This window comes from Eptatretus burgeri, chromosome 12 (genome assembly GCF_056783735.1).
Source record: "Eptatretus burgeri isolate ZD-2024b chromosome 12, Ebu_testis_v1, whole genome shotgun sequence".
In the NCBI taxonomy this organism is placed as follows: domain Eukaryota; kingdom Metazoa; phylum Chordata; class Myxini; order Myxiniformes; family Myxinidae; genus Eptatretus; species Eptatretus burgeri.
The window spans coordinates 4,890,251-4,916,817 of record NC_140972.1 but is presented as its reverse complement, the minus strand read 5'-3'; the positions used below and the strand labels follow the sequence as shown (position 1 = coordinate 4,916,817).

The 26,567-nt window shown below is 46.0% G+C and overlaps 1 protein-coding gene across 5 annotated transcripts in view; it reads left to right on the top strand.

Annotated features, from left to right (window-relative positions):
- Positions 1–26,567, top strand: part of HTT (huntingtin) — a 637,913-nt gene that overhangs the window by 74,871 nt on the left and 536,475 nt on the right. For all 5 annotated transcript variants that reach the window (XM_085849284.1, XM_085849282.1, XM_085849286.1 and 2 more), the window contains one exon: positions 21,346–21,485. In XM_085849284.1, coding sequence (XP_085705410.1) covers positions 21,346–21,485 — 140 coding nt within the window. The remainder of the gene's footprint in view (positions 1–21,345; positions 21,486–26,567) is intronic.

Below are 26,567 nucleotides of genomic sequence, written 5' to 3'. Positions count from 1 at the left end.
GCAGGATGGTATCCCTTTTGGATGCTTCGTCTCCGGCAATAATGACAGCGATTTCTCCAGTTGATGGTGCATTAAAACGCCGTTCATGTTCTGTGGCAGGCGTTTTGTCAGCATGTATGATGAGTTTGCAGTCTGGGGCATCCAGCTGTTATATTGCATGAGTGTAAAGGGTACATCCTTTCCTTCGAGGCAGCGATATATTTTGCAATTTCAGAACGAGGTGTAAGGGAATTAGTCTAATCATTGTCGCGCATGCTCCTCCGCTTCAGAAAAGAAATATATCTGGAGAAATTTGGGTGTGTCACCTGGCTCTGGGAATAATGAGCCAGCGACATGATTGATACACCTGTCCCTGCACTTTGAAAGTTGGCACGAAGCCATGCTCTTTTGTCCGATTTGGCGCCAAAATACGTCATTTGGAAGCAACAGTTGTACCTCCGTATGGTCTTCAAAAAGTTTGCACACACTGATGTCACTTTTCATGAGCGTTCTCGACGGATACGGTCGTTCCCGGGAACAATCGAACTTGACCTTACAGTTCTTGACCTTACAGACCTTACAGCAGCACATTGAGGGTGGCTCACCCTTCCTTTTTTGGCTCGACAATACCGATATATTACTGAAGTAGTGCTTATGTCGAGTTGCACAGTTGGATCGTCGAATTCAGGTCCAATTTTTTGCAGCTCGATGCAGTGAACGGCGACGGTGGCTGGTACCTCCATTGACATCACGATGTGCGTCCATGCGGCGTGCATCATTTCGGCTTCATGCTGAAGCTGCCTTGTTCGGTTGTGCATCTCTAACCGATTTGATTCATTTTGTTGCAGGAGACTTACGACCCAAACTCGACTCCTGTTTTGACATTGCCGTAGTGCAATCGCAGGGAGGGGGACACACACACACACACACACACACACACACACACACACACACACACACACACACACACACACACACACACACACACACACACACACACACACACACACACACACACACACACACACACACACACACACACACACACACACACGACTGATTTTTGTGGATAATTGCACAGCAGTTTGTGCAGATAATAGTCGGTAGCACCTCCTCGAACTACAACAGTCGTGAAGGGTTGGATCCTCATGCAACAGCACCAATTGAGTGCCAGGACAATGGAAATAAGATACGATTTGTCCTTATTGCAAACAAAGAAGAAAACAAAGAGGAAGAACGTTTATCTTTCCCTGAATATTTTTTTCTTCACGGTTCCACGCCGCAGCACTTCCGAGTCACGTGATCACCTTCAAACGTCTCACGTTAACGTTTCCAAAAGCCCCTAAGCGGAAACTTCTTCGCCGATATCCTCGAGTAAACCTACCGAAAACATACTCCGTGAATTCGTGTCGGTTTTGACGGAGGTGATTTCGGCGTGTTAGCCCTTATAGCTAAGTTTACGACGAACACGCACACACACCTTTATCTTTATTTATACATATGTGTAAAAATAGTGTACACATCGACATAGATTATTATAGATATAGATTACGTACTGTTTGAACGTGAGTTGGACCATGAGTACGTGCATCAATGATCTATTATTAGGGATTCGCACAATTTTTGGATTTTGCAATTTTTTTTTTTGATTCACCCATTCGCTACTCCGATTATTATTAACGCGCCTCTCAACTTTGTACGCATCTTACTCCTCTGTAAGCGCTCTCTCTCTCTCAGAATGTTCGCTGCAGACAAGACACTCGCAATATGTCAGAATTATCACTGAAGAATCTTACCGACACGAGCTGAGAAATCTCCACCACTTCTTCTTCGCTCGCGTGTTCTCCTCGGATCCGTCTTTTTGCTCTTAATCTTCGAAGTTACAAGTTTTTAATAGAAGGTACATTCTTGTAATTTATAAACTTCATTTTGTGCACTTAAATTTTGAAATCACAGGACCGTATATCAGAATTATCACGGAAGAATCTTATCGACACCAGACGAGAAACCCTTCCATCAACATCCTCTGCTGTGCTGGTGTGCTTTGGAACTTTCGGAGCATCTTTGAAATACAAATTAATTTATTCGTTTTTCTGTTTGTTTTAGTTGTTTATTTATTTTTTAACTGCGCATGAATACTAGAGTACCAGTTATTTGAACTGCTGCTTGTTATTGTACCTTGACGGCGTCCATTAATTATAAATGGACAATAGGAACATACTTTTGAGGCCCCTCAGACCTTTTGGACGACAGACCCTTTGGACATCCCCAACCTTCAACCTTTTGGACGTTTTGACCCATTAGACCCCTTTTGAAAACTTTAGACCCCCCCCATATAACTCTTAGAGCCTTTAGACCTTTAACTGCTGTTGGAGATGACCTTTTAGACCCCTTAAGACCCTTTTAACCCCCTAAGACCCATTAGATTTTTCTCCCCTTCTGCCTTTGCTGACAAAATTGCCGGAAGCATTGTTTTCGGATTGGCCGTCTGTTTGCCCATGCTAATTTTCTCCATTATCTCTGCAACTGCTTATCCGATTGTCAAAACTTTCACCATCGGTGCGATTACTCACGTGGAATGTTTTAATGATAATTATGATGTCATAGGTCGTGAGATGTGGCAGCCGTATTGGAAAACAGGAAAAACTTTGGACCTCCATCATGGAAAAAATTGAAACTTGCACATGTCAAATTCTCCCCATGGATGGGAAATAAGTGCTTTTTTTGTTTGATGTCATAGGTGGTTTCGTTACGACGTAATTTTTTTTTTTTTTTTGTATACCTTGGTCGAGGCTCGTATGAGAGCAAACACACAACTCACAGCAAGGAGGCATGAGACAAGAGGGGCGGGAGTGGAAGGGACAAAACAGTGGGGAACAGACACATTAGGTGAACTGTGGAAGGGAGAGGGATGGGGATGGGACGGGGAACATGGCGAAGAGAAGATGGACATTTCAGGGACTTTCAGGAAGGAAAGCAGGAGAAATGAAGGAAGTGGGCTTGGGTGGATTATCAGGGGTAGAAAAGATCGAGGATTTGGATGGGGGAAGATAAGAGGTGATGGTGAACAGCTGTTTTGAAAGCCTGGAGGGAAGAATGGGAAAGAATAGAGTGAGGAAGTTTATTCCAAAGGCGGGAAAAAAGAGGAATGAAAGAGTGAAGATGAGCAGTGATTCGTGATTTTGGTAGTTTTACCAGAAGGGGGTTGTTGGCAGACCTTGAGCGCCCTGTGGAAATGTGGTGGGGACAAATCGCAGAGAGAGCAGGGGGGGCAAGGCTGGAGAGGAGTCGGTAGAAGACAGAAAGACCACCGACCAACCTGCGGTGATTGAGTGAGAGGCCCAAAGACTCAGCTTCATTGCGGGAGATGCCGATGATCTTAAATGCCCTGGTTTCGACAGCGTTAAGCCGAGAAAGGTGGGAGGCAGGAGCACCAGCCCAGAGGGGAGAGCAGTACTCCATCAGGCTACGGACAAAAGCTTTGTAAGTGGTCAGGAGCTCAAGAGGGCCGAGGAAGGACTTTGCACGACGGAGGATTCCCAGTCGGCGACTGGCTTTTGAGGCGAGGTTGGAAATGTGACTTTCCCAGGAAAGGTCATGGCAGATAGTGAGACCTAGAAGCTTGAAAGAAAAGACTTCTTCCAGAGGATTGTTGAGAAAGTGGATGGGGGGGTTTTGTAAACGGTCCTTTCGAAGAGACATAGTGAGAGTGTGAGATTTGTCTGGATTGAAAGACATGTTCCACGTGTTGGACCAGTTTGTGATTTTATCCAGATCTGCAGTGAGCGAAGAAGCTGCTGCTTGCCGGTCTGAGGGATGACAGATGGTACGGCAGAGGGTGGAGTCGTCGGCAAAGAGAAATAGAAATACAGACATACTAAATCTACATATTTAATAGTCTCATCACCTCCAAAAACTGTCTTCCAGACTTCATTCCCACCTTTCTCCATTGCTGCACCCCCTCCGCCGACTGCGCTCGCTGCACCCCTCCGCCGACTGCGCTCGCTGCACCCCTCCGCCGACTGCGCTCGCTGCACCCCTCCGCCGACTGCGCTCGCTGCACCCCTCCGCCGACTGCGCTCGCTGCACCCCTCCGCCGACTGCGCTCGCTGCACCCCTCCGCCGACTGCGCTCGCTGCACCCCCTCCGCCGACTGCGCTCGCTGCGCCCCGCCGCCCACTGCGCTCGCTGCACCCCTCCGCCGACTGCGCTCGCTGCACCCCCTCCGCCGACTGCGCTCGCTGCACCCCCTCCGCCGACTGCGCTCGCTGCACCCCCTCCTCCGACTGCGCTCGCTGCACCCCCTCCTCCGACTGCGCTCGCTGCACCCCCTCCGCCGACTGCGCTCGCTGCACACCCTCCGCCGACTGCGCTCGCTGCACCCCTCTGCCGACTGTGCTCGCTGCACCCCCTCCGCCGACTGCGCTCGCTGCACCCCCTCTGCCGACTGCACTCGCTGCACCCCCTCTGCCGACTGCGCTCGCTGCACCCCCTCCGCCGACTGCGCTCGCTGCACCTCCTCCGCGGACTGCGCTCGCTGTACCCCTTCACCCTGCTTCTTCCAATAAACAAATACAATATTATTCTTCGTCTTCTTATTATTATTCCATATTTACTCCGCCACCGAAGATTGACAGAGGTGATGTTTTCATCCCCGTCTGTTTGTCTGTGAGCAGAATATCTCAAAAAGTTATGGATGGCTTCGGATGAAACTTGGTGGACTGGTTGGGTGTATGACGAGGACAAATTGATTCGATTTTTGTGACGATCCGGATGTAGATCCCGATCACAATAAAAAAAAAAATTGATTCTTCACCTTTGAGAGGGCCAAAAACTATATATAGCAGGATATTTCAAATAGTTGTGCATGGATAACTATTCTAGTCTTGGATAACTAGTTGTGGATGTTTAGGCCGAATGCCTAAACTCGGTGTTTGCATCGAAATCTTGTGTCCAAAACCCATCTTTTTCTGTACCCACCTTACCGAGTCGCACCCAACTGTCCCTGGACTCTGTGTCATTTTCTCCTGACAAGGTGGAGAACTTGCTGTCAAACCTCGACTCAGATTCTGCAACCGGTCCAGACGGCATCAGCGCACGTGTCCTGAAAACCTGCTCTGCTGCTCTTGCTCACCCTCTCTCTGTTCTATTCACCCTCTCATTTGCTCAAGGTCATCTGCCATCTGCTTGGAAATCAGCAAACATTACTGCCCTGCACAAAAAGGTGCAAAAACAGATCCCTGCAACTACAGACCAATCAGCCTTCTCCCAATCATCAGCAAGGTTATGGAATCCATCATCGCTTCAGACATTAAATCCTTCCTCTTCTCCAATGGCTTGATTTCCGATCATCAATTTGGTTTCAGACCAGGTCACTCTCCCCTGGATATGTTGCTTCTGCTCTCCCAACAATGGAAGGAGGTCCTCAATGCCAGACATGAAATCAGAGCCATATCCCAAGACATATCGCGTGCTTTTGACATGGTCTGGCACCCTGCCCTGCTCACCAAACATTCTTCCTATGGTATCCAAGGCCATGTCCACTCCTGGCTCATGGATTTCCTCTCCTGCACAGTCAATGTGTAGCCCTAAATGGAGTTCTTTCATCCCCTCTTCCTATCCATGCTGGAGTTCCTCAAGGTAGCGTTCTGGGCCCTGTTCTTTTTCTGGTTTTCATCAATGATCTCTCCGACTCTCTGGAAAATCCTCTTTATGTCTTTGCTGATGACTCCACCCTCTTCAATACCACCTGTCATCCCTCAGACCAGCAAGTAGCAGCTTCTTCACTCACTGCAGATCTGGGTAAATTCACAAACTTGTCCAACATGTGGAACATGTCTTTCAATCCAGACAAATCTCGCACTCTTACGATGTCTCTCTAAAAGGACCGATTCGAAACCCTCCCCCCCCCCCCATCCATTTTCTCAACATTCCCCTGGAAGAAGTCCTTTCATTCAAGCTTCTGGGTCTTACTATCTGCCATGATCTTTCCTGGGAAAGCCACATTTCCAACCTGGCCTCCAAAGCCAGTCGCCGACTGGGAATCCTCCGTCGTGCAAAGTCCTTCCTCGGCCCACCTGAGCTCCTGACCACTTACAAAGCTTTTTGTCTGCAGCCTGATGGAGTACTGTTCTCCTCTCTGGGCTGGTGCTCCTGCCTCTCACCTTTCTCGGCTTCACACTGTGGAAACCAAGGCATTTAGGATCATTGGTATCTCCCACATTGAGGCTGAGTCTTTGGGCCTCTCACTCCCTCACAGCAGACAGGTCGGTGGTCTTTCCATCTTGTACCGTCTCATCCTCAGTCTCGCCCCCCCCTGCTGTGTCTGCGATATGTCCCCACCATATTTCAGCAGGGCACTCAAGGTCCACCAACAACCCCCTTCTAGTAAAACTACCAAAATCACGAATCACTGCTCACCTTCACTCTTTCAATCCTCTTTTTTTTCCCACCTTTGGAATAAACTCCCTCACTCTATTCAATCCTATTCTTTCCTCCAGGCCTTCAAAACAGCTGTTCACCACCACCTCTTATCATCCCCAATCCAAATCCTTGATCTTTTCTACCCCCGTTAATCCATCCCAAATCCACGTCCTTCAAATTCCCTGCTTTCCTTCCTGAAAGTCCCTGTAATGTCCATTTTGTATTCCCCATGTTCCTCTCCCTTCGACAGATCTCATGTCTCTGTTCCCCACTGTTTTGTCCTTCCCACTCCCGCCCATCTTGTCTCATGCCCCCTCCCCCTTGCTTGCGTTGTGTTCGCTCTCATCCGAGCCTCGACAAGGTATACAAAAAAAAAAGGACAATGACAAAAGTTGGCGGATGATTTGTGTAGGTGACCAGAACAAGCCGATTCGATTTTGGTTCTGGTCTGGATGTCGATCTGGCTTTTTGGTGGGATACTAACCATAAACTGTTCAGCTTGGCGGAGGTGTACGCTCCAGTGAGTGCTGTTCTCGTTGAACAATTAGACCGGTCTGCGACTCCTGCGGAATCTTACCCCCTCTCACACACACATACAAACATACATTCAACATCCTCTCGATTAATGCAGTACATGTGTAGTTTTGTGTACCTCGTTCGTTGTTTGAGGAGAGTGCTTTTCCTCAAAAGTGCAGCCTTTGTGTGCATCCTGTCTCCGTCTCGCTTTCTAGCATTTGTGCGCATCCTGTCTGTCTTCTATTTGGAGATAAATGCCTGACAATATCAGCTGAAAGGAAAGCAAATTTCATCATCTCATCGATAATTATCGACTGAAGAAGATCTCTCCAGGTGACTACCAAGGACTACCACTCATAAGTGGCAGTGTTTGATGTAAAAAATTTACGTCAACAGGAAAAGGGCAGCAGCTCTGAAGGAGTTGAGGCCTTGTTTTTTTTTTTTCTTCTTTTTTTTTTTCTTTTTTTTTCTTCTTTTTTTTTCTTTGACCTTTTTTCTCTTGCAGTCTGGAAGCTCGGCGGTTCGAACCCTGGCCGAGTCGTACAAAAGATTTCAGAAACGGGACGCGCTGCTTCCTTATGTGGCCCTCAGCATTTAATAAGGATTTCACAATAGTTTCCGACCTGTTGTTTGTTCGTGCACTTGATGACCTCCTCCTGCATTGAACTTCCTTGCAAGGGAATAAATGATGATAAAATGATAAAGGCCTGGCACACAAAGAAAAATAAATCGAGCCGCTCCGCCTGAAAGCATTGCACAATATCCTTCATGTGCCCAAGGCCGAGCTTGTCCATGGCATGAGCGTGTGCCGCAAGGTGTGCACATTGTGAGCGCGTGTACGTGGCTCCAAGTGTAGACGCCACGCACGGGTTAATCGAGCGTCTGCGGGGCACACTGTTATTCGGGGATGTAATCCACCCACGCGGTAAATCACTTTCATTTCCCACGGTGTGCTTCTCAGCCAAATTAGTTTGAAATGACCTTTTTTGTTTGAAACTGAGAATACGGTATCACACCTGCCATATTAATTATGATCATTCTGAAATGACGGGTTTGACCTCTGAAAATAAGGTTTTTGATTGCAAAATATTGTTTGTTTTATCCGACTCCACACCGTTGTTTGCGTTTGCCATGAAGAGTTGTTTGAATCATCATTTGTAATGTTCGTCGTCCTGGGTTGCAGCTGCGCACCTGTGACCAAATCCTCGTTTATTAAATATTTCCTTGCACGTTTTCTGCACACTTATAAAAAAAAAATTAACGTCTTGGGAAATTGACAAGAGAAATTTGTTTGTTTTTTTGAAGCCAAATTATTTTTATTTAAATTTTCTCCAGCTCGACAGGCTGAGATTTCTTTGCCGTTGTCCGATGTGTCAGCCGTTGTGTTTTTCGGTGTCTGCCAAACTTCCGTCTTCTGGCCCACTTTTGTCTCCTGCCTGAGTGCCGTGAATACATGTGCGGAACGCGCATTAATTAGGTCACCGGCGAGGAGGGTGGTATCACGGAAGGATGTCTTGGACACCGTTATGGATGGCATTCGATCAAATCAGACGATCTGCATTCATCTTTCATCATTTTCTCATTTTATTATTATTATTATTATTATTATTATTATTTTGTTTAATTTCGACCCCTTGCACCTGAACGGTATCGTAGGACATTAAAATCCCTTCAATCACAAAAGACTGGTTTTGTTTTGTTTTGCTTTGAGCTTTACATCGTTAAGAATAGTGTAGGAAGGAGTTGGTAATTTGTTCACAAGCTGGTACCGCATGAAAGCTTTTCTTGTCATGTGCGGAGTTCTTTGCTTGTGCCTGATTGTGTTCATTTGGTGGCACAAACACATTTGCATTAACCCTTAAAGGGTTTGCTTGCTCAGACGACTGCGGCTTCCTGTGTGGCTGAAAAGCTGCAGTGTTTGGACTATTTATTTATTTATTTATTTATTTTTTCCACCAGGCATTCACTGAGGTGCGAGGAGGTTGCTGTCAGTTTATCTCTCAAGCTGTCCTGTCTGTCTTGGATGCGAGTCGCGTTCTTACACGTGCTTTTATTTATATTTTCTCCCGACTGCAATTTTCATGAAAAACTTGTATTCCCTGTCGAAGGGAAAAATAACAAGGTGTCCAAAAGATGCTCCATCAAATTTTTACCTTATTTTGAAACTTTGATTGTTCTGTTTGTGCCACAAATATTTAGCATTTAAAAAAATTTTTTTGGACACGGTGTCTCGGGTCCATGTTGAGGCTATAACTCAGGACGTAACCGAATGAAAATAACAGGAGAAAGTGAAGGGTGAAACACACCAACAGCATCGTTGTGGGACAAAATGGAGGGAGATTTTGCGGAGATAAAGGATATGGGCAAGAATGAGGGGTACAGGAGGATGCATAGGGTGGACAAAATGGATACAGAAGCAAACTCAGGAATGAAAACTGGACATTTGGAAGGGGTGGTGGGGGGGCCCTTGGGGAGAGTTAACGGAGGTAGAAACTATCATGGTTCTGAGATGGTGGTGAACAGTTGTCTTGAAGACCTGCAGGGAAGAATGAGATTGAAGAGAACGTGGGAGTTGGTTCCACAGCCGAGGGGGAGAAAAAAAAAAACAGAATAATGAATGAATGAGTGTCAGTGAGCAGTGATTCTGGATTTTGGTAGTTGCACCAGAAGGGGGTTGATGGCGGACTGCGTTCACGTTGCCGAAACCTGGATAGGACAAAGCACGGAAACAGCAGAGGGTGCTAGACCATAAAGGAGGAGTTAGAAGACAGAGAGACTACCGCACTGACCTGTCTGCGATGTGAAAGTGATGGACCCATTGACCTGGCTTCATCGTGGGATATTCCAATCATCTTGAAGGCCTTGGTTTACACGATATTAAGGTGAGCAACGTGAAAGGCAAGGGAGCCATCCTGGTCGGGGGGGGGGGGGGGAGAGCAGTATTCCATCAAATTGCAGATAAAAGCCTTGTAGGTGGATAATAGTGCAGGTGTGCCAAGGGAGGACTTTGTATGATGGAGGATGCCCATTCACGAGCTGGCTTTGGAAGCCAGCTTCGAAGTGCGATTTGCCCAATAAAGATCATAGCCGATGGTGAGGCCCAAAAATCAAGAGCATTGTTAAGAAAGTAGATGGGAGAATTTGCCTGATGGTCTTTTTGGAGAGAGAGGTAGTGTGAGTATGAGATTTGTCCAAATTGAAAAACAGTTTCCAAGTGTTTGTACAGCTTGTGATTCTATTAGGCTTCAAGAGAGGGAAGAGGTTGCTGCCTGCCTGAATGATGAGGGATGTCATGGCAGAGGATAGTCATCAGCAGAGGTAGAAGAGATTTTTTCAGAGTCAGAGAGATCATTTATTAAGATCGGGAATAAGACTTGGCCCAGAACACTGCCTTGTGGCACTCCAGCCTTGACAGTGAGAGGAGATGAGAGGATCCTATTCAGAGTCCAATGTTGGCTGCAAGGGTGGAGGAAGTCAGGAAGCGGTGTGGAGTTGGCCTTGGATGCCACAGCAGAGTTCGGAGAGGAAGGTGGGGTGTCATCCTGTATTGGAAGCTCGAGATACGTCTGAAGAGTAGGTCCGGATCTCATGTCTGATGTTGAGGGCCTCCACATCAGGAGCATATCCAAAGTAGAGTGACCTGCTCTGAATCTGAACCTGAACTGATGATCTGAGATGAGGCTCTTGGAGAAAAGGAAGGATTTGATGTCAACTGCAATGATGGATTCCCTGACCTTGCTGATGATTGGAAGTAAGCTGATAGGTATGTAGTTAAGGGGATCACTTTTTTGCACCTCGTTTATGTAATGCAGTGGTTTACTGATTTCCAAGCAACTGGATGATGACATATTGGCAAATGATAGCATCAAAAGAGCAGAGAGAGGATGTGCAAGTGCTGCATAGTTGGTTTTTGGGACACGTGAGAGCCGATGCTGTCCAGTCCAGTTAAGAGTCTGGTGTTACCAGAAACTTCTCCACCTTCATAGTTGCAAAATACAGAATCCAGGATCAGTCGGTTGTGCATGGGAAGTGTCGATGCAGAGAGTGAGGGGTTGGGGACACGAGATTTGGAAGCAAACAAAGAATTGAGACATTCTGCCTTCCCACGAGCGGAGTCGGCTGTGGTGCCATTTGAAGCGAGGGAAGGGGTGGAAGGGGGGGGGAGCATACACCAGAGAAAGATTTGACAAGGCACCACTATGTTTTAGAGGAGGGAGACAAGTTTGAAAGTTAATTATTGAGGTTGGACGGATGTTGTTTTCTGGCTCTCTTGAGAGTGGGACACGCACCTTGTGGCGGCCATTGTGAAATTATCTGAATGTTTTGCCTTGCTGGAAGAGGAGGCAAGTTGTTTCAAAGACACTACTTCACCACAGGATTCAGTGTACCATGGGTGGGAAGAATAGTATTGCTCCATTGTCTACTAATATAATTCTCATTCATGTTTTAAGATACACTTGCACTAATGTCGAATGATATCTCGAGCCTGACATTGACAAGTTCCACCATGACCCTTAGATCACGTAAAACGTGAGATAAAGTCGGACATCGAGAAGTGACGATCAGAATTTATACGAAGTGGAACCCGTTTGCTTCTTTTCTTCTTATCCACAAATTTTCACATTGTCCAATTGACTGTCCAATCAGAAGCAATCAAAGTTGGACCTTATTTCCTTCATATTGCCATTTCCATGCACTGACAAAAAAGGGAAGTTTGTTTTCTCAAAACTGCCAGTCGTGACTCCTCATTTTCCCCAAAGAACACTCTAATGTGCACCAACTGATGCCCTTCAGACGGTACACCCAGTTGAACGACCATCCGAGGGATGGCACACGTTGATTAATCACCCTACCTGTGAAACAGTACACCTGAGCCGAGATTCGTACCCAGGTGAGACTGCTCCAAGGTGGGTGCGCACCCCTCTTGGCGATCCTGCCATACCCAGTCATCCCTTGAAGGCCTTGAATCTATTTTGTATTCTGGACCCCCCCCCCCCACAACTGTCCCTGTATATCCCAGACATGCCATCAATTAATTTTCCTGCCTGTCCCCTCACATTCCTCAACCCTCCATTATGTAATCCCTTATTCTCTTGCCTCCACTTTTTGTACATAATATTTACATGGCCCCTTTGCCAATATTTGCTTTCGTTGAGATTTCCATTTCTTAATTATCACACGTTGCCTCACGAGGATGATTTGATAGTGATGGACAGGTGCTATTGTTGACTTGATGAGGAATGGGGATGTTACCAACGAAAATAATTTATCTTCCATCTTTTATCCCATGCAAAAGTCGTGAATACTGAAATCTATTATTATTTTTTTCTCCAATTAAAAATCATGCTGAGAAGAGAACGGGGGACTCGATGAAGGCAAGGATGGTCACCCACTCTTTATGATAACCCAGTTTTTTTTTTTTTAATGTTCCGTGTCGAGGCTCGTCAATGAGCGAGAACACAGAACGGATCAGGATGTAATGGAACAAAAATAACAGCAGAAAGAGAGGGTCAGGAGATGGAGGGGTGGGGGGGGGGAGTGGTGAGGGTGGAACACACCAACAGCAGGGTTGATGGACCATTTAGATTTTAGAGGGAGACTTGGAAAAAATAAATCAAACATGTGGGGGAGGATACCAGGTGAACAAGACTCTCTCAATCGCAGAAGTGAAAGGAAGAACTGGAAACTGGAAAGAGGTGGGCTTGGGAAGGGTTGATGGGAGTTAAAAAGTTTTGGTGATCAAAAAAACCCCCCAAAAAACAAACTTTTTTTCTTCTTTTTTTTCCGATCATTAACAACACAAAAGTTAAGTTGTCAATCATGGATTGAAGTGGATTTTGGTATTTACGATGTTATAATGGCACGTTGTCTGGCATGTCGTTCTGCAGTGGATTTTCCCAATAAAATGTAATCCCGTTGAGTCGAATGTTGTTCTGTGTATGCATAAAAAAAACCCCCAAAAAACATTTTATATTCCCAGCTCAACTTTCCAGTAAAGTTTGAGTGTGCATTACCACCTGCGGGTTCACAATGCAACATCGTTATTGAAGCAATGTGAACTAAAAGCTTTTCTCAGCGTGGCTTTTTCTGTACCTGCAGTGAAAGTATGCAAAGGCTGAATCTTTGTCATGGGTTTTCCTTTGTTGATCACTTTTGCATGCCCGTGTCTCGGTATCGCTCTGCTTTTACTTTCTCTCTATAATGCTTTCTTTTCTTTTTTTTTCCTTTTCTTTCATGTAGGTTCAGGCAGTGTTAGAATTGAACATCAAATACTGGATGCTCTTTCGTGTTATATCTTTAATCGCTCATTCCACTTGTCTTTTTCCAGTGGACTTTTTGTCCCTCATCATTCAGGCAGGCAGCAGCCTCTTCCCTCTCTTGAAGCATTATAGAATCACTTTCATTTTGCTCCCGTTGCTGTCATGATGCTTCTCGGCAGCATGGCTGGATGAGTTGGTTCTTGCATTGGAGGATGTACCTCGATCGACTCGTTTTGTTGAAAAAAAAACCACTAAACTGTCGGTGTTTGCATGCAAAAGGAAAAATGTGGGAAACTGCTTCTTTACAATTAAAATGTTTATTTAAGAACAGGAAGACACGAAGCTATAAATCTATACGGAACAAACCAAACGGTCAACAGACAGAAATGTGGAGGGAAGGTACACGTAATCTTATGTGCAGGCAAATTATAAGGCCTAACCCCAGCCTATGGTGCAACAATACTAGAATTACTTTTAATAAAGGGGCAGCCAAGGGCTTCAATTGGGCATGAGTTGGTGGCATTTAGGTCCCAAGCACAGGGCGATGTGCAGCTGGGGATGGAGAATGATGAAGCCAGGAGATGAGGGAATGGAATTGTCGCAGCCAACATGTGGCCTGAAATGGAGTTCTTTCATCCCCTCTTCCTGTCCAGGCTGGAGTTCCTCAAGGCAGTGTCCTGGACCCTGTTATTTTTCTGGTCTTCATCGATGATCTCTCCGACTGTCTGGAAAATCCTCTATATCTCTTTGCTGATTATTCCACACTCTGCCGTACCCTCTGTCATCCCTCAGACGGGCAAGCAGCAGCTTCTTCGCTGACTGCAGATATGGATAAAATCACAAGCTGGTGAAACATGTGGAACATGTCTTTCAATTCTGACAAATCTCTCACTCTCACTATGTCTCTTCGAAAGGACCATCTGGAACACCTCCCCCCCCCCCCCGCCATCTACTTTCTCAACAATCCTCTGGAAGAAGTCCTTTCATTCAAGCTTCTGTGTCTCACTATCTGCCATGATCTTTCCTGGGAAAGCCTCGCCTCAAACCACCTCAAACCTCAAATTTCAAACCTCGCCTCCAAAGCCAGTCGCCGACTAAGAATTCTCCGTTGTGCAAAGTCCTTCCTCGGCTCACCTGAGCTCCTGACCACAAATGAAGCTTTCGTCCGCCGCGTGATGGAGTACTGCTCTCCCCTCTGGGTTGGGGCTCCCGCCTCTCAGCTTTCTCGGCTTCACACTGTGGAAACCAAGGCATTTAGACAGGTCAGGTCAAGTATGGTAGCATGTACCAGAACAGCGTGTCACTGCGTCCACTTTTCGCCGCTACTCCCAGGGGCCTCCGTCTGGCCTTCCCTCAGGCAGATGCCAGGCCCATCCCCATCTCCTTGAGATGCTAGTCAACCTGCTGCAACCACGAGGCACATGGTCGGCCCATTGGCCTCCTCCACTCACGGGACTCCCTCGCTGAGAGAATCTGGTGAGCAGGATCAGCGTCAGGGAAACGAGCCACATGTCCATACAGCCGCAACTGACGCTCACAGACCATGCAGGTAACAAATCTCATCCAAGTCTCTCTCAGCAACCTCTCGTTGGACACAAAATCCGACCAGCGATAGCCAAGGATTCTCCGAAGAGACCTGGTACCAAAGGAATTAAGTCTCTGCCTCAGATCCTTGGTCAGAGTCCAAGTCTCACATCCATAGACCAAGACGGGAAGCACCAAGGACCTGAAGACTCAGACTTTCGTCCTCCCGCACAGGTACCCGTAGTGCCACACCCCATGATCCACTGAATCCATGACTCCCCAGGCCCGACCCAGATGTCTATTGACCTCTGGCTCACAGCCAGCAGAGACATGAATATCACTGCCAAGGAAAGTGAATCTCTCCACGACCTCAAGATCCTCACCACAAACAGACACAGACAGGACAGCAGCATCCAAGATGTCATTGAAAGCCTGCATCTTAGTTTTGACCCAAGAAACCCATAACTCCAGTGGCTCCGACTCCTCATTCAGCACCTTGAGGGCCCCCAAAAGGATATATAAAGTGTCCGCAAAGTTGACTACATCATCTGCGAAATGAAGGTCCGAGATCTTGACATTCCCAAACGATGCACCGCAGCTTGATCTCTCCGACATCCTCCCTACAATCCAGTCCATACAAGTACTGAAAAGTGTGGGGGCCAGTACACACCCCTGAAGAACTCCAGTAACAACTGGAAATAGGTCGGAGATGGTATCACCGCATGTCACAGCACTCTCAGTACCAGAGTATAGTTGAGACATTAGATTGATCAGTTTTGGCGGCACCCCACGAAGACCAGTAATCCTCCAGAGGACATCCCGATTCACTGAACCGAACGCTTTACAGAGATCAACATAAGCTGCAAGCAGCCCCTGCCGAAACTCTCGTCTGCGTTCGGTGAGGACACGAAGAGCAAGGATACGGTCAATCGTTGACTTCTTTGGTGTAAAGCCTGACTGCTCTGGACGCTGGTGCTCAAGCAGATGGTGGCGAACCCTATCAAGAATTATCGGAGCAAAGACCTTGCCCGGCACTGAGAGCAGCGTCACCTCTCGGTAGTTGTTACAGTCTTGGCGATCACCCTTCCCTTTCCAGAGAGGGACAACAAGGCCCCTCTTCCAATCAGTTCAGATGATGCCTGTGTTCCAGGCAGAGCACAAAACTGCATGCAATGACACAAGTGCAGCATTTCCACCAGCCTTGAGAAGTGCAGCATGGATGCCACAGATCCCTGGAGCTTTGCCCCGTTTCAACTGGTTCACCGCAGCCCGTGTTTCCACAAGCGAAGGTGGACCACAGTTGATTGGAGGGTCAGGAACAGGGATTGTAACACCCTTGACGTCCAACTCGACAGCTGGGGGATCAGCCTGGTACAACCGCTCAAAGTAACCGGCCCAGCGGGCCTTCACTTCAGACTTCTCTGTCAAGAGCCTACCACTCTCTGCTCTAACTGCAGTGCTCCGAGGGATGGGCTTAGATGAACGCAATGCGGGAATTCCCCTGTGAACGGGACGAGAATCACCTGTCCACAGGTGATGCTCTACCCCCTCACAGATTCCTCGCACATAGGCCTCCTTGTCCACCCTTGGTGCACGTACAATTTTACGCCTCAGCTCCCTGAACAGCTCGGCTCTGCCATGAAGCCTGACCCTGCGACTCTGGTCAATGGTATCCAGTGTCCCTTGAGAGACAAAATTCTTCTTTGCCCTGCGATGAGTTCCAAGACATCCACCGGCAACATCAAGGACGGTGGTCTTAAAGGCACTCCACAACTCTTCAGGACCCCCCAAAGCACCCAGACACCCCAAATGTCCACTCAGCCTGTTCGCAAACTCCTCAGCTACTCTCTCATCCCTGAGCTTGGCAACATCCAGCCTAGGCTGGGATGGTACCATTCTCCAGCATTTAAGGTGCAGCTTTAGAGTTGCTACAACAAGCCTGTGGTCAGTATTGAGGAACTGAGCACTCCGGTAGACCCTGCAGTTCTGGATCATCCTCCAGCGACCGTCAACAAGGAAATGGTCAATCTCCTTTGCCACACCGCCAGCGTTGGAATACCAAGTCCAGCGATGAGCTTGTGGGCGCTGAAACCATGAACCAGCCACCCTAAGTCCATGACTTCTTGCAAAGTCAAGGAACTCAGTGCTATTCTGGTTCACAGATCCTGACCCGTGGGGACCAAAACATGTCTCATAACCATCCCTATCAGTTACAGTCGATGCATTGAAATCCCCCAAGACTTGAAGTGTATCTCGTCTGGGGCACTGATCAACCACAGACTCGAGCGTGGCGTAGAATGCGTCCTTCACGGTGAGATCACTCTCCTCAGTCGGAGCATAAACAGAGACCAGGGAAATGACACCTAAGGAGTGACGAATCCTTCGTCTCATAATACGGTCGTTGACCAGTGTGACCTCAATTATCATTGGGGTCAGCTTATTGGACACAGCCACAGCAACTCCCTGAGTATGGTAACCATCAGAGCGACCAGACCAATAGTTGGTGTTACCACCCACCATTATCTTGCCGCAATGCGGTCTCCGAACCTCAGAGAGTGCTGCAATACCGATGTCCAAACGCTTGAGCTCAGATGATAACAGAGACAGGTGATCATCCTCTCTTAGGGATAGGACATTCCAGGCACCCACCCGAAGGGACCGCCTCAGGTTAACCCATGGAGACCGCCGTCTGGTGGACGACACCTCAGCACCAATCTGACGCACTCTCCCGCAATCTGATCCAGGGATGACCCAGGCATTTAGTGGTAGCCATAAATGGTAGCCAAGCAGAGGGAAAGATGTCTTCTTATGTTGAAAGCTCAATTCCAACTGCAGCATGCATCTGCGGCCACTGCCCTCATCACTGCCTTCATGGGTGACACTTTCCTGTTATTTACTGCCTGTGGTCCGTGGGCCGTGTCATCTTCCAGGCTGCCCCACGCTGTGGGAAGGGAAGGCCCTTTATAAAAAGTATCCGCCCCTCGGCCAGACTCCGCAACTCACCTTGACATCGGCTGGCTAAATAGCTCGTGATGTGTCTTTTTATTGTGTCCAGTGCCACAAGTCCTCCACTTGGCATCACCTGTTACAGGAGGTATTACACAACAATATTACCATATTCTGCTCTATCTGCGATACTTGCTACCTCTTTAGTGCACGCTTGACAAGATGACTTACCTCTGGCAGTTTCTGAGAGTAAACCGAACCAACTTGATCACATGGCACGTACTATTCTTAAGATAACCTATCTATGGATCCCCCTACTCTGCCACAGAAATAAATAGACAAACAAACAAATAATAATAACAATAATAATACAAGAAAATCTAACACAGGTGGAGGCCATTCAGCCCATCATGCCTGCGTGGAAACCATAACGATTTATCAACACAAGATCCAAGGAAGAAAATGCAAAAAAAATTTTCATTACTGAAAGCAGAAAGATGTATGTATGTATGTGTATATGTTTGTACATGTACTTTATTGTATATATAGTATAATGTGTGTAAATATATATATATATATATATATATATATATATATATATATATATATATATATTTATATATATTATACTTAATGAACAATAAAGTTCCAGGTCCAAAGGAAGAGAAAAGTTTAATGTAAACTTACCAATTATGTTTTATGGTCACCTTCAGAGTAATCTCTCCAGGAGTCTGAACACGTTTACCAACGTCACTGCCATGCTTCAAGCACCCTTGGAAATCGTCTGAAATGCCATTTAGCTCACTGGTCACGGCTCTCTGGATCTCTTCTATTGATGCGAAATGAGTTCCTTTCATCAGAGTTTCGGACATCCGTCAGATCGGACCAACATTCTCACCCTTTCGACATTTTTGTTCCTTTCTGCAATCGATGGGCGTCCCAACTGCGCATTATCATTCACGTCAATTTTCCCATCTGAAAACCTCTTGGCCCACTCAAACACACGTGATCTTGGCATTGCATTTTCCCCATACACCAGCTTCATCTTGTCGAAAATATCTGTGCAACTTTCTTTTAGTTTTATCAAAAACCTGATGATGATTCTCTGTTCCATCAATTTGTGGTTCATCTTCAGAATATGCATCTGCAACAGTTATAATTTGAACAAAACTCCAGTATTGCTGCAAAATACAAGCAATCGATACGACGGCTCACATAGCACTGATGGGAAGGTTGTGATGCACGTCCAATTACGAAACCTAAGGCAGTGCTGCCACATCAGTTCTTGAACTTCATTGTCAGACCTTGTATATGCGTGCATGTATATATATGTATGTATATATGTATGTATATATATATATATATAGATATATATGTATATATATATATATATATATATATATATATATATATATATATATATATATATATATATATATATATATATATATATATAATATTGTTGTGGGCCGGGGGTTGGTGGTGAGAACGACCACGAGGTGGGGAAAGCTTGCGTCGTCTCCCACCAATCTCCCCGGAATTGTTGGCCATCGCTTGGATAACTCCGCGAGCCGGAGGGTCGTTTAACCGACCGTGATCGCCAATATTTCAACCGCGTAAGTAGGGTCTATTTGTCTATAACTAATTTACCGAATTAACTACGCGATTTCGACTACTGGGGAAACCACCCCCTCAGCACGTCTTGCTCGAACCGGGTTACTCTACCGACTGCAGTAGAGTTCCAACTACCGACTACCAACTCCGGTTCGGATGCAGCCGAGTGGAAACTGCCAAAGCTGTGCCGGCTGGAATGAACGGATTATCGGGGATAAAACCCCGCCTAAACTCAGATCCGAACCATGCTGGACCAATTCAAGAAGGGACAGAAACGGATTGGGAATATTTCGACAAATGTTTATTTACAATAACAAGACAAAGGCAGGACTTTACGTGAATATGTAGGAGGAATATTTATAATGAGTACAAACACATTCAGATCTACCTACTAGATGGGCCCACACACCACACACACACACACACACACACACACACACACACACACACACACACACACACACACACACACACACACACACACACACACACACACACACACACACACACACACACACACACACACACACACACACACACACACACACACACACACACACACACACACACACACGAAAAGAAACCCAGAGTCTTTATTGGACCCTCGCAGCCATGGAAAGAGACAAGCTGGGGGTCAGAGTTTGGTGGTGTACCTGACCGTTGGAGGAAGGGCATGCTCCACGATGCGGCACCTGACAAAGTTCGTTGGTCCGGTCCCCAGTCGCACGTAGGGACTCGTGGTTCGTGGCGGAGCTCTGGTGGTGAACAATTGGGGTCCACGGAGGGAGGTCAGGGTCACTCTGTCCTTCCTTAAAACTCCTCGTAGCAGCCACTGTGAAACTCCAGAATCCCGTACAGCTACCGTGAAACAAAACTGACTGCTTACAGCCACCGTGAAAGCAAACTCGACCGGACCCTTTTTTATAGTCTCGGAGATTTTTATTGGCCTCTCTCCATGGGGAGCGGCCCTTGGGGAAAACACACCTCGCTGTCTGCCTCTGATTGGACAGGGTCCTCCGGCCCATCTTTCCGGGGTGGCGCCTCGGCCCCTGCCAGGAGACCCAGTTACTCCTCCACGTGGCTTCGCTCTCGACGAGTAACAGTGTCAGCGCCGCGAAGGTCATCGTCCAAGAGTTACAACATTCGTGGGAGCCGAGAATGGAACCGCGAGACCCCCTCTCGGCAAATCTAGGTATAAGCAGCCAGCGGGTGGTGGTGGAGCGTGATGGGCCGAAGGGGTCATGCAGATGGGATGGTTTATTAGATGTAATAACCTAACTAAAAGAAATGGCAACCCACACCTTTGATTCTCCCACTAGACAAAAGGAAGGGGATCTGACTACACACATACTTAACGACATAACTGACTTTTGCGACATCTGTATGTTGAATGCAAATGGTTTCCAGATCTGTAACAATATCCATGTTTGTCCATTGTGTCCCCAAAAGAGTTTGCCATGGAAGCCTAACAATAACGAAGCTCGTCACACTCCAGATATTTCGATTTACCTGCCGATCACATCACGTGCCTTCTGGTTGAATGGTTTGCATGAGTGGGAACAATCGTCTGGATTATGCAGTTTTATTGCATGAGATATCTGTGGCGATGCTCACCATAACAATCAGGAGGTGCGTTGTGTGTATGTATGTACATACTACATATATATGTGTTTCACCATCACCAGGAGGTGTCGTTAATACACCACGCAAGTCAACTCTGCACCAATAAGTCCCACAAATACGAAAATCGCTAATTTCATGCAAATGAGAAGCATCAAGTGACATCTGTGTTTCTGCATTGCAGGCCATTTGTGATAGTTAAATGAAGGTCACTGTAAGTATTTGTCAGTAGATTATGGCTTCCTGATAATGGCTTATGGAAACTTGGCAATTGTTCTCCAATTAATTTGCTGGAAAGCACTTATGATGGGGAACGCTGAGAGGTATGAATGCATGTCTTCCCTCCTGAGGCTTGCTCACCGAGCAAGGTGGGAACTATTGCACTGGATTGTTGGCAATAGCAAAATGTAGTTGAAACATTTTTCATAAATTGCTGACACATTTGTTCTTGCTCTACCGACAGCAATGCATAATGAGCCTGTGCAACAGTCGACATAGTTCCCTCGGTATGCAGCTGCTCACTGATCTCCTCGAGCTGCGACGCTGCTCCTACTGGCTCGCTCGCACCGAACTGACGCACGCCCTCACCGAGGTCGACTTCAGGTGAACTTGCATTCCTTAAAGAACCACTTACTATTTAACTTGTTCATCAGATCATAACATTGCAGCTTACGTATTGATTGTTAACATCAATTTTGCAACCGTGTTTGTGGAGAATCTCATGTCACTTTCTCTGCTCATGTGTTTTTTTTTTAATTTTTTTTTATTGTTTTTAGATTATAGTATCAAGATGATCTTTCTCTGAAGTATGCCAATATGGTGGAATTTGACCTTCCTCCTCCCTGCTATGTTCGACGCATATTGTGCCCTCTCCCTCTTCCTTCCTTCACTTGCTTCTCAACTTCCTTCCATTTGCTCCATTTTCATTTTCTCATTTTGGGCCCCACATTTGCAAGTGGCTACATCATGCATTCCAATAAAATGTACAATTTCGGGATATTTGTTAAAATTGTGTCGGAAAACAAAAAATTAAGATGTGTTAAAAGTACAAATTAGGCCAAAGTTTATGAATAAGGGTTTGCTTTGATTGTTCAAATAATGGACATACTTAATTCAGTCTTGCTGTGTTATATTCATGAGTAATTTGTTCTTATCTCGAGTCCGGATAATCTGGATTACCAATAGTTCCACATCAGATGCGCTTTTTCATGCAGTTTAATAGAGTGGATCGTGTCTTTGCATCTCGTCAAATGAATGCCGCTGTGAATTCAAATGAGCCATTGTACCATAGCAAGCATCAGCGGTCAAACACGGGATTGTAAAAATGGATGTCTCTAATGTTTGGTAACGATCAGAGATTACATTTATTTAACTCAAAAATTTGCACAGATCACTTTTGACAAGGAGAGGAGATGCACCAGAGTCGGATCGGCACTGTTTTGAAGATTAATAAACATAGTGATTGTGTGCCCACCATTGTGCCCCAAAAACAAACCATCAAACTGCCATTGTTTCCCCCAAAAGGGTTTGCAATGGAAGCCCAACACCATTGACATCAAGTCTCAGTGAAACGTGGGATATTACAAAGAAGACTGAGAAGAACTTGATCATTATACAAAGAGCCATGGGAAGCTGTTTCTCTCGACTTGAAGAGAAGAGACAATAATTGGAGGCAATGGCCTGGATGGAAAACTGAATTCTCACATCTATCTATAATTCCAGCTGTGTGTGTGTGTGTGTGTGTGTGTGTGTGTGTGTGTGTGTGTGTGTGTGTGTGTGTGTGTGTGTGTGTGTGTGTGTGTGTGTGTGTGTGTGTGTGTGTGTGTGTGTGTGTGTGTGTGTGTGTGAGAGTGAGAGACCAGTGTTTCTCGACAACCACTGGCTAATTGAAACTTGCCAGGTATATTGCTGGGGACCTGAGGATGTGCCTTTTCAAGGTTTGATATTAATCGGACAAGTGCTTCCCAAGTTATGGCCATTTATTTTCCAAACCAATGACAGAACACGTTGTTGCGTGGGCGTGGCCGATGGGGAAGGGAAGCTCAGCCGCGTTCCCCATTACAGGTTACAACGTACGGGCTTCCGGATAATGATGACTTCATGTATTCTAATAATTTCTCGATTACTTATGCGCATTTATAGATAAACACAATGCCCCAAGTTATAAGTTATAATCGTTTTCATATTAGACGGTGCATAAATTTCGGTAACATCAGAGTGCTGGTATGCTCCGAACCAGGAAGTAAATTTTTTTTATCTCTCTTCTCTTGTCTTTTTGTTTTTCCTTGCCACGACATTGCGAAAAGGTAAAATACGTTGGCGCTAATTGAATAATTGGGTATAAAACTAAATTGCGTGTAATCGTAACTGCGAATAATATGCGAACTTCCGGGTCACGCACGTCCGGGCACGCGAGAGCGAAGAAACGGCCTGTGTGGTTGTTGTTTGTTGCTCGCGGTTTGAATATTTATTCATTCTTCTTATTATTATTATTTCTTTTACGGGCACTTACTAGTATTGACAACAATCAAAAATTCTGAAATGGAACTGCACTTGACACGTAGCAAGAACAGACAAATGGTGGACAACAGTAATTGCAAACTGATAACCGAGAGAAGGCCCTGGAAGAAGCAGAGGGAGACCAACAATCGAACGGAGAGGAAATTTCTAATGCATTGGTGTACTGTGGCATTGAATTGCATTGAATAGAACAGAATGGACCCAGTTGAGGAAGACCTTCATCCTGAAGTGGAATGGAATAGTCAAGTACACCCGGACCCTGACATTCGCCTATTCTGTGTGTTCACGGTTGATAATTTGCGACATGTTCCTACATTCATGGGAAATTGCCCCACGTATTTGCTGTTTTCAGAGTGATTTTGAATTTAATTTAAAATTTTATTTATTATTATTATTATTATTATTATTTTTTTTTCATGAGCCACCACCACAACAGTTCTGAAACATATTGTTGCGGTTCTGCAAAACCACATTCCTCCAAGGTAATGTCACCCAACATAGTGATCCCCCAGGCAGTTATTTCATTAGTCTTAGTGCAGTTAGACCTTTCCCTCATGTCTCGTGGGTTAATAGGACGAAGTGCGTTGCGTGGATCTGACAGCTCGGTCTTATAACTATATCTCTATCTTCTATTCTGATTTCCATTTCAACCCTTTCTTTTTAGCCACGGTACAAATCAAGCAAGCAAACACACCACAATATGAATAGCAAACACACCACGCAGCCTCCCGTGAGAGAATCACCAAAAGACCAAACTCATAATGCGGCATTTTGGCTCTGGGCCGTGTCACGCCGGATGTGCGAATGAGACCGCTTCCGGCCCCGGGAGCTTGACAGGGCATGGCTGGGGCCGCTGTGGCCCAATAGAGAAGTGGGATTTGGGTCACAGCGTGTCGCTTCGGGTCATCACCCCACCCTTCACCCACGGCTTATAAAAGGCGGATAACGGAGCCGCTCGCCTAAGCCTTCACTTCTCGGTCTCGCCCTCTTCTTCGCCTCTCTGCTTCACCCTCTTCTTCACTGCTCCTCTCGGCTCTGCCAGTCGCTGGCTCTTCACTCGCGATTGGTGTATGACTGAGACGTGCTTATTCCGGAGGACCAGTGTGGAGCGCATGTTGCCACGAGCCCCTGCAAAGTGACAAAGCCAGAGATAACGCACCAACTCTCGAGGTAGGAACGCTCAAGCGGAGCGTCCCATGGAGGTACACGTTACACTCACAGACCTCTGCACGACTAGGTTAGGGTAAGAAGATTTGATGTGGGGGAATGAAGGGAGGGGTAGAATAAGATTTCTGGAAACCTTATGGTTTATCCTAGCATGCACGGATCAGAAGAGTGCAGAGGAAGGAGTATTCCCTGATGGAAGTGGTAATAGCAACACCTATCCTTCCATCGAATGGACAAGTTTCATTATTTGGCTGGGCCTGTTTACTCATGGTTCCCACCTGAACCAGTGGCTCATGATGCTGGGATTTTGGCTTCAAATCCCACGTGTTGTGATTTGTTCATTGCGGACTTATACCGTTGTAATTCGTGTGGAAGTATGCTTAAGTCACTTGATGTCCTGCGGGTGATTTATGTACAACAACCTCCATGAACGAAAGTCACCGTTTAAAAAAAATAAAAAATAAAAAATTCCCCAAGGGAGGGCACAAAAAACAAAATTCCCTGCGGATGGTAAGTGCCATCGCCACAACTAATTCTGATGAATGAAGTCATAGACTTGTTAATCCTCAAAGATGTTAAGTTGAGCTGTCATTGCACTTCCTGATTTGTCCTTTATACTTTATACTACATTACTGTAGCATTTACTACCTTTACGTTCACTAAGACGCAGTGATGTTCAGTCATTAGATTGGCATTCCAAAGTTGTCGTTGGAAGTGGCTGGATTGAGGATTTGGCATAAATGTTTCTGGAACCTGAGCCTGTTGCTATCAGATTGTCAGTAAAAACCCAGCTGGTTCGCTCAAGACCTTTGGTAGCACACACAAGGATACATGAATAATTTAAAGGCAGGAGGAGGCCATTCAGCCCATCATACTGACGTCGTCATACTGACCTCAAAGGGCGGAGGAGCTCCTTGTGAGCCAACGGCCATCCATATCTAGTGCCAAACTGTGTCTGCGGATGTCCTCCTGCAGTTGGGTTACTTCTTATTAGGAGGATGGTGGCAGGATTTGCACTCTGGCCACCATCAAACCCTTCATTCCACAAAACATTCGAGAAGCATAAAAATAATTTGAAAACCCACTCCATGGGAGTACCTCCTGCGTCTTGAAAGTGGGTTTTCTTTGGGTCCACAAATGCATTAATTCACTCCATTATTTCTTATTGGGAAAATATTTTTGGAATCCGAACTTTTTGCAATCCGAACAGCCTCCTGGAACGAATTGAATTGGGATTCTGGGGGCACCACTGTATAGGCCAGCGTTTCTCAACCTTTTTACCCTTGTGGAACCCTTGAAATAGTTTTCATGTCTCAGGGAACCCCTGCATAAAAATTATAATATACCATTATTAATATCTAGCTCTTTTATATTTTTATCGTAGTTCACGTGGTAAATATAATATATATTTTTTTCGGATACCTGGTTTAAGGAAAAAATGACCCCCGTTATGTCAAATGTATTGACAATGACACAGACAGACCACGTCATCGGTGGTGACGTCATCACGTACAGGCCGTGTACCGTGTTCATTGACCAGTCGTTATTCCGGGCGTCCATCGTGCTATGAGTGGGTGACGTCATCACGTACAGGCCATGTGCCGTGTTCAATGACGAGTCGTTATTCCGGGCGTCCATCACGCTTCGTGGTTGTTATAATATAACATTCCCTTTATGGTTGTTATAATATAACATTCCCTTTATGGTTGTTATAATTGTAAATAATATAAGAGGTTGAAGCCTCTATTGTAATAACCAAGGAGTTTCCAACAATATGCCGTACGTGTATAGTAAATTTATGAATATTAAATCAAACAAAAACTACTCAAAAATACATTAGCCTATTTATTACCGTTTCTCGCGGAACCCTAAGCGACCTCTTGTGGAACCTTAGGGTTCCGGGGAACCCCGGTTGAGAAACACTGGTTCAGGCAAACACCTATACTCCGATCTCAAGCGGTAGCGCACGGTGGACGCACGGTCGACGCAGACTGCCAC